At 42.1% G+C, this 16,688-nt stretch overlaps 1 protein-coding gene across 1 annotated transcript in view; it reads right to left on the bottom strand.

Moving 5' to 3' along the window:
* Nucleotides 1-15,111, bottom strand: part of LOC111579780 (A-kinase anchor protein 6-like) — a 32,529-nt gene extending 17,418 nt beyond the window's left edge. Inside the window, exons 1-3 of the mRNA XM_055011897.1 lie at nucleotides 14,971-15,111; nucleotides 5,744-6,023; nucleotides 4,341-4,512 (exon numbers count right to left, since the gene is read on the bottom strand). Of these exons, the coding sequence (XP_054867872.1) occupies nucleotides 4,341-4,512; nucleotides 5,744-5,970 (399 nt within the window). The 5' untranslated portion in view covers nucleotides 5,971-6,023; nucleotides 14,971-15,111. The remainder of the gene's footprint in view (nucleotides 1-4,340; nucleotides 4,513-5,743; nucleotides 6,024-14,970) is intronic.
* Nucleotides 15,112-16,688: the final 1,577 nt, after the last annotated feature.

The following is a 16,688-nucleotide window of genomic DNA, read 5'->3' as shown; positions in this document are numbered from 1 at the left end:
AGTAATATTTGACTCTTTACTGTATTTATCTACAGCTGTAGTTCCTTTATATAATCTATAAAAATAATTTACAGCTCTAGTTCCTTTATATAAATTAAAAAATAATTTACAGCCATAGTCCCTTTATATAATTTAAAAACGGTTTACAGCTGTAGTACCTTTACATAATCTATAAAAAATAAAGATAATCCAGTCTCAGTTATTCTGCTCCTTTAAATCATAGCTGGCAGCTTCTAGATTCATTTTCTCAAGTTTAAAAGAAAAATAAATCGATTTAAAATCCTGATTTTACATGAAAACACCAGAAAATATCCTCTAATAATGATAATAATACTTTAACTGTACAGCAGGAGAAATATTTAAAGTACTGCCTGAAGTATTTTTAATGTTTTAACTGATTTTCATGATAATACTTTACTTCAGGAGCATTTTCAATGCAGGACTTTTACTGGTACTCCAGTACTTTTACAGTGTGTATTAGTACTTTTACAGTTTTACATGAATTTTTACTGTTTAATTCTCTCTTCATTCCTCAGATTTTCTCATAATTCTTCAAATTCTGCATTTCTTCTTCTGTCTACAGATAAACTGAAGCTCCTGAATCTTTACTGACCTCTAGTGATTCAACTGAAACACACAAACTAAACTTTTTACAACATCAAGGTTTTAAAAAGTAGAATTTGATGAGAAATTAAAATTTAGATGCAGCAGTTTTCAGACATCCCATGTATTTATGAAAAACTGCACTAAGAATCACTCTGAGGTCTTCAGTGTAGTTTATTTTATCACAGCCAGAATACTAAACACTTCCTAAAAAGACATTAAAACCTAAAACTGATTGGTTCCATACAAATGATAGATGTTGAGTTTCGGGTCCTTCTGGTTCCAGTGATCCACTAATGAAGGTTCTTATTAAAGACACAGTTTTTGTTGCTTCGTGTTTATGTTTAAAACCAGCACAATAGAAAGTTCTTCAGAGACAGAAATGTTCAAAAACAAGGAACCTAAAGAAGGAAATACGGCTGGAGATCCAGATTCTCATCCAGGAAGGGTCTAAGCTGCCTCCAGATATCCAGGAAGTGCAGATGCAGTCCTCCAGCAGAAATACAGACCAACCAACATCTGGACGTCCAAGAGTTTCTACAGCAAGAAATGACCTCATCCTGATCCACAGGAAAACCACAGAAGACATGACAGGACCTTCAGCAGCAGTGGTCAAACCAGACTTTTGATCATGGCTGAAGGTCCTACAAGGCTGTCCAGAACAACCTGACCAATCAGAGACAGAGGTTTGTGAAGGAAAAATTACTCACTTTCTCATGACTGAGGTGGTTCTAGTTTATGACAGCCTAAATGCTGAGTCATCCCAAATGGTCACCCTTGACTCATGGTTCTCCTAGATAGAGGATACAAACTTGCGTATGCTCTCTCTGTCCCCTAATATGACCCTGAGACAGACAGACGCTTGGTAAACATAACATAAGGATAAAAGACAACTATCTGGCTGACGATGTCAGAACAACAAGGTTATATTGCTGTGTTCCTGTTCAGATGGATCCTGAACTAACAGTCCTGCCTCCACATTTAGAATGTAACATCAACATGGCACGCCTTCCAAACAGTATATATGCCCAAGACCAGAGAGACTCCTCAGAACTGATGCTGCCAGTGCTCACGTCACTGTGTTACTCGCTGTATCATTTCTCCTGAATTCAGTAAACCTTATTCTCAACATAAGCCATCTGAGTCTCCAGAGTGTCCCTGAGTTTGCCTCCTGATTCCTCTTTTGACATCGCAGAATTCCCTAACAAGGTTAGCCCCAAAAACTGGACAGACAGGAGCTCAGTACCCAGGTCTTAGAAGGGGCCAGCTCAATCCTGGACATGACTGAAGATCTGTGGTGGATCATCAGAAGGTCTGCTTCAAAGTAAACCAAAGAATTTAGAAGAATTAAAGCAGTAATTCAAGAAGAATGGGACCAGATTGGTGGAGAACATCCATCCAGGATCAGAGCTCTACTGCTGCTAATAGGACCACTAAATATTAATTTGATGATGTGATGGTTTATTTATTTAGTTTATTCACTGTTCAGTTCTGAACACATTCTCTGCTATTTGGTGACTTTGATACCAACAATGTTGAGAAGTGACAGATTGAAACTGTCAAGAATTTAGTTTATTAGTTTTTCTTGAAAACAACAATAAACAATAAAATATCATTTGTGTTTGTGTGTGTCTAATGCAGCCACACCTCTAGAAACACTAAAAAGATGCTTACACAAATATTTCATGATAATATTTGAGATTGTGTAAAATTTTGAGGGTCTCTGAAAACTTTTTTCCACCTCTGTGTAAACACACCAGCATCCTGACGGAAACTCTGAGTCACTGCAGCTAAACATATGGATGGATGGTGGATGGGTGGATGGATGGATGCTGGATGGATGGATGGATGGATGGATGGTGGATGGGTGGATGGATGGATGCTGGATGGATGGATGGATGGATGCTGGATGGATGGATGGATGGATGGTTGGGTGGATGGATGGATGGATGGATGCTGGATGGATGGATGGTGGATAGGTGGATGGATGGATGCTGGATGGATGGATGGATGGATGGATGATGGATGATGGATGGGTGGATGGATGGATGGATGGATGGATGATGGATGGGTGGGTGGATGGATGGATGGATGGATGGAGTTCCAGGAAAGTTTCTGCTGATTGATTAAAGTGATGGAGCTCAGCAGAACTTCTTCAGTTTCTTCAGGTGTTCCAGCTTCAGTCCAAACTCTTCTTCTCCAGGTTCCTGATAAATGAGATCTTCAGTAAAACTGTTTGTTCTTCAGAGTCTCTGTTCAGGTCTTCATGGACAGAAAACCGTCAGACTGAAACTTTCTTTTTCCTCCTGATAAATAAATAAAGCTGAGAGTTGATGTCTGGAAGGTGCAGTTATATAAAGAAATCAGCTGCGACCTCGTTATGTAACAGCAGAGCATCATGGGAAACTCACCCGAGGTCACAGCAGGGGATCAGCTGTTCACAAGGCTGAGCTGTATGTCTGCATCGCTGCATGTCTGCATCACTGCATCACTGTATGTCTGCATCGCTGCATGTCTGCATCGCTGCATCGCTGCCTTCTGCATCGCTGCATGTCTGCATCGCTGCAGGTCTGCATGTCTACATCGCTGCATGTCTGCATCGCTGCATCACTGCATTGCTGCATGTCTGCATCGCTGCATCGCTCCATGTCTGCATCGCTGCATGTCTGCATCGCTGCATCGCTCCATGTCTGCATCACTGCATGTCTGCATCACTGCATCGCTGCCTTCTACATCGCTGCATGTCTGCATCGCTGCAGGTCTGCATGTCTACATCGCTGCATGTCTGCATCGCTGCATCACTGCATTGCTGCATGTCTGCATCGCTGCATGTCTGCATCACTGCATGTCTGCATGTCTGCATCACTGCATGTCTGCATCACTGCATGTCTGCATCACTGCATCGCTGCATCACTGCATGTCTGCATCACTGCATGTCTGCATGTCTGCATCACTGCATGTCTGCATGTCTGCATCACTGCATGTATAAACTGTGCTGCTGCCTCTGGACTCCTGAAGACAAACACTGGAGCTGCTGGAACAAACATGGAAACTTTCCTTCACGCTTCACTTCAGAACATTTTAGTTCTTCAGAAACCAAATCAGGACAAACGTCAGCTCATCTGAGTTTTTTAGCTGCTGGAAGATTTTAAAAAATCCAAATCTGGAAATTGGTCAGGTTCCTGTACTCATGTTTCAGGTTTCTTTGTCGGGTTTCAGGTTTCTTTGTCAGGTTTCAGGTTTCTTCACTGGTCTCCTTCTGAGTATTTTTCTGCTGATTAAACATCTAAAAGACGTACCAACGGATCAGAATCATGCCTGCAGAAATCAGATTAAAACTGGTTCCACAGTCAAAGTGTTCCAGGATCAGTGTGTTTAAAGTAACCACTAATTATGTTAATGAGCAGCCAGACCAGAACCAATCAGGAACAGACGTCCTCCTCTAAATCACACCTTCTCTACTGAGCTCATCACAAGTTTCATGAATCAGCAACGCAGCAGCCAATCACTGCTTAGAAGGTTCAAAAACCTTCAGACTCAGAGATGTTTGGATCAGAACCAGGAAGAAGCTCCATGAAGAAGCTCCATGAAGAATCTGCATGAAGAAGCTCCATGAAGAACCTCCATGAAGAATCTACATGAAGAAGCTCCATGAAGAACCTCCAGGAAGAAGCTCCATGAAGAACCTCCAGGAAGAAGCTCCATGAAGAACCTCCATGAAGAAGCCCCATGTTTACCTTCAGCTGCACCAGATGGACGTCCACGTGTCGGTTGTCTCCATCTTGTCCCACAGAGTGAGAAAGCTGAGTGACTCTATCGCTGGTGGCCTTCAGCCACTTCTCGATCTCCGGCAGGTGAAGGACTACCTTCCAGTCGGCTCCGGTGTGGAGAGGAGGAGGTTTCTTCATCCTGGAAGAAGATGGAGATCGTCAGACCATGTAGATTAAACCAGGAAACATGAACATGGAGAATCAGACTGAGAAACCTCCTGAAAACATTCTCAGACCTTCAAGTCTACAGACTCTCTGAGCTTCTACTGCCTGGAATATTTCTGCTGTAGATGATTTTATGGATCTCAGTGGAAATTAAATTCAGGTAACAGTTCTAGGGTTCGGTCAAGTAACCCTAGAACTGGTTGTGTTTTAACGGTCACACTAACCCTAGTGTTAAAGTTGTTGTTTTGTTGTTGTGTGTCTAACCATCGTGGTGTTTGTTGTGTTGTTGTTGTGTGTCTAACCATCGTGGTGTTTGTTGTGTTGTTGTTGTGTGTCTAACCATCGTGGTGTTTGTTGTGTTGTTGTTGTGTGTCTAACCATCGTGGTGTTTGTTGTGTTGTTGTTGTTGTGTGTCTAACCCTTGTGGTGTTTGTTGTGTTCTTGTGCTGTTGTGTGTCTAACCATCGTGGTGTTTCTTGTGTTGTTGTTGTGTGTCTAACCATCGTGGTGTTTGTTGTGTTGTTGTTGTGTGTCTAACCATCGTGGTGTTTGTTGTGTTGTTGTTGTGTGTCTAACCATCGTGGTGTTTGTTGTGTTGTTGTTGTGTGTCTAATCATCGTGGTGTTTGTTGTGTTGTTGTTGTTGTGTGTCTAACCCTTGTGGTGTTTGTTGTGTTCTTGTGCTGTTGTGTGTCTAACCATCGTGGTGTTTCTTGTGTTGTTGTGTGTCTAACCATCATGGTGGTTGTTGTGTTGTTGTTGTGTGTCTAACCATCGTGGTGTTTGTTGTGTTCTTGTGCTGTTGTTGTGTGTCTAACCCTTATATTGTTTGTTGTGCTGTTGTTGTGTGTCTAACCATCGTGGTGTTTGTTGTGTTGTTGTTGTGTGTCTAACCATCATGGTGTTTGTTGTGTTGTTGTTGTGTCTCACCATCGTGGTTGTTGTTGTGTTCTTGTGCTGTTGTTGTGTGTCTAACCATCGTGGTGGTTGTTGTGTTGTTGTTGTGTGTCTAACCATCGTGGTGTTTGTTGTGTTCTTGTGCTGTTGTTGTGTATCTAACCCTTATATTGTTTGTTGTGCTGTTGCTGTGTGTATCACCATCGTGGTTGTTGTTGTGTTCTTGTGCTGTTGTTGTGTGTCTAACCATCGTGGTGTTTGTTGTGTTGTTGTTGTGTGTCTAACCATCGTGGGTTTTTTTTGTGTTACCTCCTGGAGGCGTCTCTTCCCTCCTCGGTTCCTCCCCCAGAGGGGCTGCCTCTGCTGGGCTCTGAACCCGACAGCGAGGCTCCGTCCTCGGGCCGCTCCAGGTCCATGAGGGGGGCGGAGCTGATGGAGGCGGGGCAGGTGGAGGTGTCCGGCGTTACTGGGGTAACGGAGGTGAGCATCGGAGACGGAGGCTCGGGGCCAACAAGTGAGAGAACATCAAGGCTCATGTTAGGAGGACAGAAGGTTCCTAAAGTGGACGGACGAGTCTCATTGGACAGAACTGGAGACAGAAAGACAGAAAGACAGACGAAGAGTCAAAAAAGTATACTCAGCTCCTGCTGGTAGAGGCTCAGGTCCCTTGAAAACTTGTTGCTCGTGTCAAACCTTATACTGATTCTTGTTTTCTCTGCCTGCAGTCCTGCTGCTCTGTGCTGTCTGCAGCCTCCTCATCATCTGAAGAGGACTTGGACCTCTTCCCCGATGTCAGGGAGGAGTCACCACTGCCGTGTAACTTCCCACCACTCCTCAGTTCCAAGCTCACCAGATCTGTCAGTGCGGTGTGGTCGTCGTCGTCGGTATACCTTCCGCGGTTGTCGTCATGTACCCTGATCAGCCACGAAGAGCTCAGATCCCCGCTCAGTCCTTGTCAAACCAAAGCCCTCGCTGCCTCCACTGTCCAGATTATGACCGCTATTCAGTCTGCATCCGCTGCCTTCGAACGCAGTCAAGCTGCCTTCAACCACGCCTTGTCCTATATGGCCGAGGAGGATTCAGATCTTTACGAGCTTTACGAACCAGTGTCACCACCTTCCAATCCAAGGAAGCTCTGATCCATCCTGAATCCTACTTCTTAGTATTTTTGGTTGTGAGTGAAGCCGTTCTGTCCAGTCTCAGTTTTAGCCCCTGTAGTTTGTTCTGTTAGTTGTTATCTGTTGTTAGTTTAGAGTTCTGTTTAGTTCTTAGTTAAATCCCTTAGTTTTTACCTGGAGTTTGGTTGCTGAGTTTCCCTCCTTGATCTGCTCAGTTCTGTTTGTATGATCTGTTGTTTAGTAATGAAGTATTTATCTCTTGACCTTTCTGGCCTGGACTGTGTGTTCAAACCTCAGCTCTGTGTTCATGTGTGTTTTTATTGTTGTTACCATTAAATTCATTTAGTAAACATGTTTAAGTCAAATTAAATCCTTTTCTCCTGAACTTTATGAACAAAATGATGAGTAATTATGAATACTGACCTGAATTGAACATTCTAACTGTGATATTTCTCTGTTGGCTCTTTATCCGCAGTTGGTCAGGTAGCTAACAGAATCACTGCAGGTGTGACGCAGCCTTCAAGTGCATCAGGTGATCAGACTTCTTATCACTTTACTGCCAGAATTATAAAGTGTAAAGCTAAAAATATCCTTCAGATATGAACTGATTACCTGCAGCTGTGTCATCAGAAAACAGAATCTGGCTCCAACATTTTCACATGAAGCCAAACCAGGAAATAAAGTCCCTCAACAAACTACTGAGGAGTTAGCCCATCTGTTATCTTGTCTCCAGAAGATGATTTAGATAAACCTGTTGACCACGTTATTGTGTCAGGCACTTTGTTCATCTGTTGAAGACATAAATAACTCCTGACAATGAAACCTGACCTGTCCTCTAGTGCCACCATCAGGCCAAACTGTTCAATTCATTAAAGTTTTCATCCAAATCTTCTCAGATTTACTGACAACATTAATGTCCACCAGAGTATGAAGCCTGTTGGTTCTGGTGATGATCAGACCGTTCCTGTAGCACCACCATCAGGTCAGACTTTCAGTTTTAGAGTCAGTGTATCTTGAACATCTTTCATCCAGATCTTTTCTAATTTAAGGAGCACATTCATGACTCTCACAGGATAGATCATAAGGACTGATGGTGGAGACCTCCTTTCCTCTCATAAACATGTTTGTTTATCAAAGCATTTGACATGGAACCAAACCTGGGATGTCTTCAGAGACTTGGTGGATGGAAAACCTTCCAGTCTCAGCATTTCAACAGCCTGCTGTTGCTTCAACTTCTGATTTGTAAACTCCGATGCAGGTTTCCAAGTCAACTACATCCAAGTCTTTCCAGCTGTCCCCATTCACACACCTTCAGTCCATCGATTCCTGAACCTTCAGATGATGGTAGTTAGCTGGTTATTGAACCATCAGACTAAAGGAGACATTTAGTGACTCACTGAGATGTCAACTTAACTCCTCATCAGTCAGATGTACCACCTCCCTCAGATGGAACCCAAACTGCTAAACATTCAGCCAGAACTGATTCTGGAAAGACATATTCTAAATATTCAGAATGTAAGGTAGACAATAAAAATAAGAAACACAGAGATACTGTGACGTACTATAAAGAAAGAAAGAGAAAGAAAAAGGGTTCTCAATTGAAATTTCTGATGGTTTTCCTCTCAGTCTCCTGGAGAACCAGAACAAGAACTAGAGCCAGAACCAGGAGGAGGTTCTGGTTCTGGTCTATAGAATCTTTGTAGTATAAACTGTATTTTTAGAGAATGTTTTAATGGGACGTGTAGAATGAAATGATTTGGATTAAATATCTTGATTTAAACTCAGATTTATTAATTATTCTGTTAAAACACGTGATGCATTCAAAGACAGTGGGAAGGTTGAGAATCTCAGGATGTGTTCTGTTTTTATAGTTTCTGGATTATAATTTGAACCAGTTTTTAGAGGAAACTCTTTTCAAACCCACCAGCAGATTCTACGGTTCTGACGGTTAAAGTCTGTAGATTTTAAACTAAATCCAACAGATCAGTTGGACTTTTTAAGGACTTCCTGTACATCAGTTATGATATCTGACATTAAAAAGTACGAATGTTTCTTTAAATCCCAGCAGTGATGTGGAATGTGTTGGTCCCTCTGTGTGTTCAAGTTGTTTGTGCATCAGAAACTCTACAGATAAAGTTTAATGAGGACACTTTGATTCCTGCATCACTGAGGAGGACTGAAGGAAATATTTCATAAATCTAGAAGCTTCTGACAACAAGAACATTCATGTTCAGTCTGAGCTCTTTAATAATCATAAACTCTCTATTAATCTGAACATGTTGGCTCTGCAGCTTCATCTCTGCTGTTGGTTTTATTCACCTGCTGCAGCTCAGAGCTACTACAGAACTACTACAATAACAGAGGCATTAGAACAGACTTATTATTACTCTGCTATTACAATAAGTCTGTTATAATTCTGGTGCTACATGTAAAAAGGTTTTCTCAGAATCTGAGAAGTTGCAGAAACACTCGTCAGAAACCACAGACTGGCCTGATAACGACCAGTACACCTTTAGACTTTTAAACCACTAAACCAGTAACGATATAAACCAGTAAACCAGTAAAGATATAAACCAGTAAACCAGTAAAGATATAAACCAGTAAACCAGTAAAGCTATAAACCAGTAAAGATATAAACCAGTAAGCCAGTAAAGAGATAAACCAGTAAACCAGTAAAGATATAAACCAGTAAACCAGTAAAGATATAAACCAGTAAACCAGTAAAGGTCTAACCTCTACCTGCATCCCAGCAGTAATAAATCCGTTCTGTCTCAGAGGAAAGTTCAAACTTTGGAGGTAAAAACATTTTCCATAAATCCAGCAGATCTTCCTACTGTTTCTACAGACGCTTTAAACTGATCCCAGACCAGAACTAAAGGAGCCGATTGTTGTGTTTAAACTGATCCCAGACCAGAACTAAAGGAGCCGATTGTTGTGTTTAAACTGATCCCAGACCAGAACTAAAGGAGCCGATTGTTGTGTTTAAACTGATCCCAGACCAGTCCACAGTGTGCTGATTGTTAGTTTGTGTCTATGGCTGGTACTGAACTCACCAGCTCCTCCATCAGACAGACGTCGTGTTTAATTCATGATTAATTCATGTTTTATTCATGTTGAATTCATGATTCTGGGAATAAAAGTGCAGCTGAGCGTCTGCAGGACTCAACAGGAGGAACAGGAAATAAAACTACAAACATGAACTTTAACAGGAAAAACATTTAAATCTTCACCAAAAAACTAACTGTCTGCACCAGATCCTCCAGAACCAGAACCACAACCAGAATCTCCTCCTGTTTCTGGTTGTGGTCCTGGTCCTGGTCTTGGTCCTGGTTCTGGTCCTTGTTCTGGTCCTGGTTCTGGTCCTGGTTCTGGTTCTCCAGAGCTGCAGGACTTTGAGTGCTGCAGAGATGAATGATGTCAGGATGACCAGAGTCATGTGATCTGATGATGTCATGTCTGTTCCTGCTGACCTCACTATGACTCATCATGTTCCAGTCAGTAACATTTAGTTCCTCTATTGATCAGCTGATCGATGTTCCTGATCAGCTGATCTGAAGAGTCCATGATTTAAACCAACGACACATTCAGAGACCACAGAGAGGAAGAAATACCTGTAGTATTTATTACTTGTAGTATTTATTACTTGTAGTATTTATTAACTGTAGTATTTATTACTTGTAGTATTTATTAACTGTAGTATTTATTACTTGTAGTATTTATTAACTGTAGTATTTATTACTTGTAGTATTTGTTACCTGTAGTATTTATTACTTGTAGTATTTATTACTTATAGTATTTATTAACTGTAGTATTTATTACTTGTAGTATTTGTTACCTGTAGTATTTATTACTTGTAGTATTTGTTTCCTGTAGTATTTATTACTTGTAGTATTTGTTACCTGTAGTATTTATTACTTGTAGTATTTATTAACTATAGTATTTATTACTTGTAGTATTTATTACTTGTAGTATTTATTAACTGTAGAATTTATTACTTGTAGTATTTATTACTTGTAGTATTTATAAACTGTAGAATTTATTACCTGTAGTATTTAGTACTTGTAGTATTTATTAACTGTAGAATTTTTTAATTAAAGTATTAATGAATGAACCAATCAGCTGTCTGGTCTATATAAACGTGGATCAGGTTCCTCAGAGGTTCCTCAGATGTTCCGCTCCATAGAGGAGCAGAGAAATCTGAACTTCTAAAGAACGTTTTTAAAAATCTGACACCTCCAAGTTCTGCCATAAAACAGTTTCTGAAGAGGACCAAGACTCAGACTGAGACCCTCCTCAGAACCAGAACCAGAACCAGGAATCTCCAGAACCAGAACCAGGAAACTACAGAACAAGAACCAGAACCAGAAGCAGAACCAGACCTAAAGAACCTCCAGCTGATGACATCATCTAGAATTAAAGCAGATTTTACTTCATCTACAGTTTTTGTTTTTCCAGAACCTCAGTGTTATTTCCTGTCTGTAGATTTTTCAAACCTTCAGTGTTTTTATTAATTATTCCCCTTTATAATGATTGATCTGGTATTAATTATTAACCAGTTCATTAACAAACACCAGGATGAGAACTCCATGAAAACATTTAAATACTTTAGAGTAGTTTAGAGTACTTTAGAGTCCATCAGCACTAGTCTCTCCCAGTCTGTCCTTCCCAGTGGAACCGGTCTGTCCTTCCCAGTGGAACCAGTCCAATCTGTGGTTTTCTGAACTCTTCCTGTTCATGAGTTCGTCTCTGGCTTCAGTTTAAAGATGCAGAGTTCAAAGAAAAGGAAGAAGATCCTTAGAGGGAAACAACACACTGTCCTGTGATTGGACGAGAAAACAAGACACTGTCCTCTGATTGGACGAGACAACAACATACTGTCCTCTGATTGGACGAGACAACAACACACTGTCCTGTGATTGGACGAGACGACAACTCTGATTGGACGAGACAAGACACTGTCCTGTGATTGGACGAAACAACACCACACTGTCCTCTGATTAGACGAGACAACAAGACACTGTCCTGTGATTGGACGAGACAACAACACACTGTCCTGTGATTGGACGAGACAACAACACACTGTCCTGTGATTGGACGAGACAACAACACACTGTCCTGTGATTGGACGAGACAACAACACACTGTCCTGTGATTGGTTGTCTAACAGAAGGTCGTGTCATATGACGGTTGGTTTTTAAAGTCATTGGGCAGCTCACTTTTAGCTCCTCCCAGTCTGCTCTGATTGGTCTGTAGCTCTGATTGGTCGATCGCTGCGATTGGTCGGTAGCTGTTATTGGTCAGCAGTTAGCAGCAGCTATGCTAACAGACTGTTCTCTGAGTTTAAACTCTGATGAAGTTCATCAGCAGGTCACTCATTAAAGGTTCACTGAGACGAATAAGTTTTATTTCTTGAATGTGACGGAGCTGTAAAGTGGAGGATCTTCTACAGAAACCACAGATGATCTGTTTAGAACCAGAAACTGAACCGGATCTCCGTCCATCCAGTGACTCAGCGTTCAGGAACATCTTTAAAGCTTCCACTGAGTGATGGAGAGAAACGGAACATAATGAAGCTTCATTCGACTGTCATATATAAATATAATAATGCTGTATATTAGATCATATTCAGTAGTGTTATGTACTAGATCATATAAATATTAAATATTATCCAGTATAGTGTTATGTACTAGATCATATAAATATTAAACATTATCCAGTATAGTGTTATGTACTAGATCATATAAATATTAAATATTATCCAGTATAGTGTTATGTATTAGAACATATAAATATTAAATATCCTCTACATCTGTCTGAGTCTCTTCACTGCAGCAGACTGATTTTATTTCACCGGAACTCTGAAACGCTGAAAATCTAAATGAGACTCTGAGCTTTAATTCTGCTGTTTTCAGTTCTTCAGTTCCTGAACCAAGACGTTGGTTCTCCTGAGAACCAGGAAGTATGGATCAGAACCAGGAAGTATGGAGAAGAAATAAAGGCACAGAGCTGGAGAACCACAGGAGCAGAAGAACCCGGTTCTGATCCAATCTGATGTTTACCAGGAACAGAAACTGGGAGAAACACTGCAGGAAGGTTTCAGCTTCAAACTGAGAAGAAATGAGAGAAGAAGGAACACTGGAGGAACCCAGCAGAACCAGTACAGAACCAAAACCCAGAGACCTGGACGGGAATCAGGTCTAGTTCTGATGGGGTCCAGAAACTGACACTCAGAACATCCTGAACGTCCTGAACAAGATGCAGCGTTCCAGCAGGAATCAATACAGAACCGACACAGAACCAACACAGAACAAACACAGAACCAACACAGAACAGACACAGAACCAACACAGAACCAACACAGAACAGTGTTTCTGCTGCAGCCTGATGGACGTTTACAGCTGATAGCTGAGTTTCCTGCATTAAATCATCCCAACTGAACCAGGACCAGAACCAGGACTAGAACAGAACCAGAAACAGAACCAGGACCAGAACCAGGACTAGAACAGAACCAGAAACAGAACCAGGACCAGAACCAGGACTAGAACAGAACCAGAACCAGGATCAGAACAGAACCAGGACTAGAACCAGAACCAGAAAAGGACCAGGACCACTGAGCTCAGACAGAAACAGTCGGACCTTCAGGAAATCAGACTGACCTTCAGTCAGACCTTCAGTCAGGTCCTGTTCTGGTTCTGGTCATACTTTTATAAATGAATCACTGTTTAGAGTCCAGAACTTCACAGAAGCAGAAACACATGAAACTGAACACATCAGAAAGTTTAGAGCCTCCAGCAGAAACATCTATCCTTCAGACCTCCTTCACTCTGTCTGATCAATAATCAATAAACTGATTGACAATCAATAAACTGGTCAATAATCAATAAACTGATCAGAAAGCGGTCCAATCAGGTGGACTATGAGAATAAAGGTCCAGCAGATCTCCAGCCTCTGAAGTTCTTCAGAAGTTAGTTTGTGGTTTGTTTCTAACGTCATTAAGAAGCTTCTTGGTGTCCGACAGCTGACTTCCTGTCTGATTTCCTGTCTGCATCCTTCTGGTTCTGATCCGGTTCTTCTCCTCATTAAAGGACTGTATCAGAAGGAAACTAACTGGGTCAGATGAAGATGGATGGATCCTACAGCAGATCTTTCCTCCTCCAGCAAGTTTTCCTTCATGTTCTGAGGAAACTGATCTGATGTTCCATCAGGGAAACTAATGAATAAATCAGAGGAAAGATTCAGACGACTTCCAGGACTAACATCTAAAAACATCTGGAGTCACACTGTCAGGAAATAAGATGATGTCAGTCTGATGATGTCATACTGAGCACTTGCAGTAGAAGTTCAGCCCTTACAGCTGGTTGTGGAGATTCATGTTTCGAGAAACACTTTGATCTTCTCACCTTCTTGTAGGTCCACCAAGAAGATCTAATGTCCTTCAGTTCTGGACTATAAAATCCTACTACAGATATAATACTACTGAAGTACTTCAGTACCTTCACACTGATTCACTTTGCACACATTAGATTACCGCCAGAACCATCGGAACCACCGGAACCACCAGAACCACCACAACCATTAGAACCACTGGAACCATCGGAACCACCAGAACGATTAGAACCGCCAGAACCATCAGAACTATTAGAACCACCAGAACCACCAGAACCACCAGAACCATCAGAACCATCAGAACCACCAGAACATCAGAACTATTAGAACCACCAGAACCATCAGAACCAAAGCTGCCGTTTGAATCCAACATGAGAGCAGAACCTCCTTTCACCTCCACCTGAAGCTTCAGAGGAGAACCTTTAACTGATCAATACCAGAACCTGAGGAGAACTTCATCCTGCATGAGAACATTCTTCTCTTCTTCTCTCTTCCTCAAAAATCACTTCCTGTCCATCAGACCTTCTCATGTTGTTCAGGAGGAAACTTCTGTGGTTTAATCTGATTAGTTCACATGAAAACCTGTTTTTCTGCAGATGAACTTTGGTTCTGTGGTTCTGATCCGTTTCCTGACATGAAGATCAGACCTCCTGGACATGACCTCAGCCCTGCAGCAGATAAATGTTCCGAACAAACAGAAGAGCAGAGAAACAAACTCACAGCAGAACCAGCAGAACCCAACAGTTAGAAGAAGCTTCCAGACTGACCCGATGTCTAAAACCAGCAGAACCAGCAGGAGAACTAGCAGAACCAGCAGGAGAACTAACAGAACCAGCAGGAGAACTAACAGAACCAGCAGAATCAGCAGAGCTCAGAGGTTCTGGTTCCGTCTGCAGGACCGATGAGGCCTCAGAGGTTCTGGTTCCGTCTGCAGGACCACTGAGGCCTCCATAACAGAGCTCCATCTCCTCCTCTGTGCAGCGTTTCAACTCATCTCTAATCCTCAGTCGGAGCAGAACCAGAAGAACTCACCTCATCTCCATGGTCCTGGTCCTTCTGGTCCTCCTAGTCCTCTGTGGATCCAGCAGACGGAGGATCTTCTGATCTGGGAGTGTCTCTGTTGTTCCGCTGCAGAGGGAAGCTAACAGCTATGCTAGCAGGGAGGGGGGGTGATGATGCGGCACCTTTCACAGGAAGCGGGGGGGGGGGGGTTACCATGGAAACAGAGGTGATGTGAGGGAGGAGGAGGAGCCAGCCTCTGATTGGCTGACAGGGTGTGGCGCTCCCCTCCTCAGGGAGGGAGGAGGAAGAGGGAGGAGGGAGGGAGGGAGGGGGGGAACAGAGCAGCTGAGGAGGAAGAGGAGGCGCCCCCTAGTGGACAGAGCAGGAAGCGCAGGACACAGACAGGAAATTACAAAATAAAATAAAAATAAACAACACAAGCTGATGAGGAGGAGGCGCCCCCCTAGTGGACACAGCTGGAAGCGCAGGACACAGACAGGAAATTACAAAATAACACAAAATAAACAACAGATATAGGAAACAGACAGGAAATAACACAATAAAATAAAAATAACAGATACAGGAAACAAACAGGAAATAACACAATAAAATAAAAACAAACAACAGATACAGGAAACAAACAGGAAATAACACAATAAAATAAAAATTAAAAACAGATAAAGGAAACAAACAGGGAAATAACAAAATAAATATCATAAAAAATAAACAACAACAAGAGGAAATAAACAACAGATTAAACAAAAACACAGAAATATTAATTCAATTCAATTCAATTTTATTTATATAGCGCCAATTACAGTCAAATTGTCTCGAGACGCTTTACAGAACCCATATGCCTGAACCCCCAGAGCAAGCCAAAAGGCAACAGTGGCAAGGAAAACACCCTTTTAACAGGGAAAAAAAACCTCGAGCAGAACCCGGCTCTAATGTGGGGGAACCCATCTGCCTGCTGGCCGGGCGGGTTGAGAGGGACAGAAGAGGTAGAGAGGTAGAGATAGAGGGGTAGAGATAGAGATAGAGGGATACAGATAGAGGGATAGAGATAGAGAGGTGGGGGGGGTGGGACACAAGGACCATAAAACACAGCCACACATCTGAAGCAATCCAGCATCCAGCTCTGGGACCAGGGACACTCGGAGAAAGGACACAGAAAGAAACAGAGTGAATGTAATGCAATAATGGTATATATAGTAAATACATAGGTAGTTAGAGAAGGGCTCAGTGCATCCAGAGAGGTTCCCCAGCAGCCTAGGCCTATAGCAGCATAACTAGGGGCAAACTAAAGGGGACGTCAAGAGGGGAAGTCATATTAAAAATCATCATCTTACAAGCTCAAAAACGTTCATCATGTCTTCTTATTGATGCAGCAGTTTGAGTTCTTCAGTTCAGTTCAGACATAAAATGATCAGACAGATGTTGGTTAGACAGATGTTGATTACTGTGACTGTCCAGCTAATCAACATCAGTTTATTTATCAGTTTATTATAGTGGTTAGCACTTTCGCCTTGCAGCAAGAAGGTCCCTGGTTCGCGTCCCGGCTTTCCCGGGATCTTTCTGCACGGAGTTTGCATATTCTCCCTGTGCATGCGTGGGTTTTCTCCGGGTACTCCGGCTTCCTCCCACAGTCCAAAAATATGCTGAGGTTAATTGATTACTCTAAATTGCCCGTAGGTGTGAATGTGTGAGTGATTGTTTGTCTATATATGTAGCCCTGTGACAGACTGGTG

This window comes from Amphiprion ocellaris, chromosome 7, assembly GCF_022539595.1.
Source record: "Amphiprion ocellaris isolate individual 3 ecotype Okinawa chromosome 7, ASM2253959v1, whole genome shotgun sequence".
Classification (NCBI taxonomy): domain Eukaryota; kingdom Metazoa; phylum Chordata; class Actinopteri; family Pomacentridae; genus Amphiprion; species Amphiprion ocellaris.
Note: the sequence above shows the minus strand (reverse complement) of the source record. Positions and strands in the feature narration are given on the sequence as shown.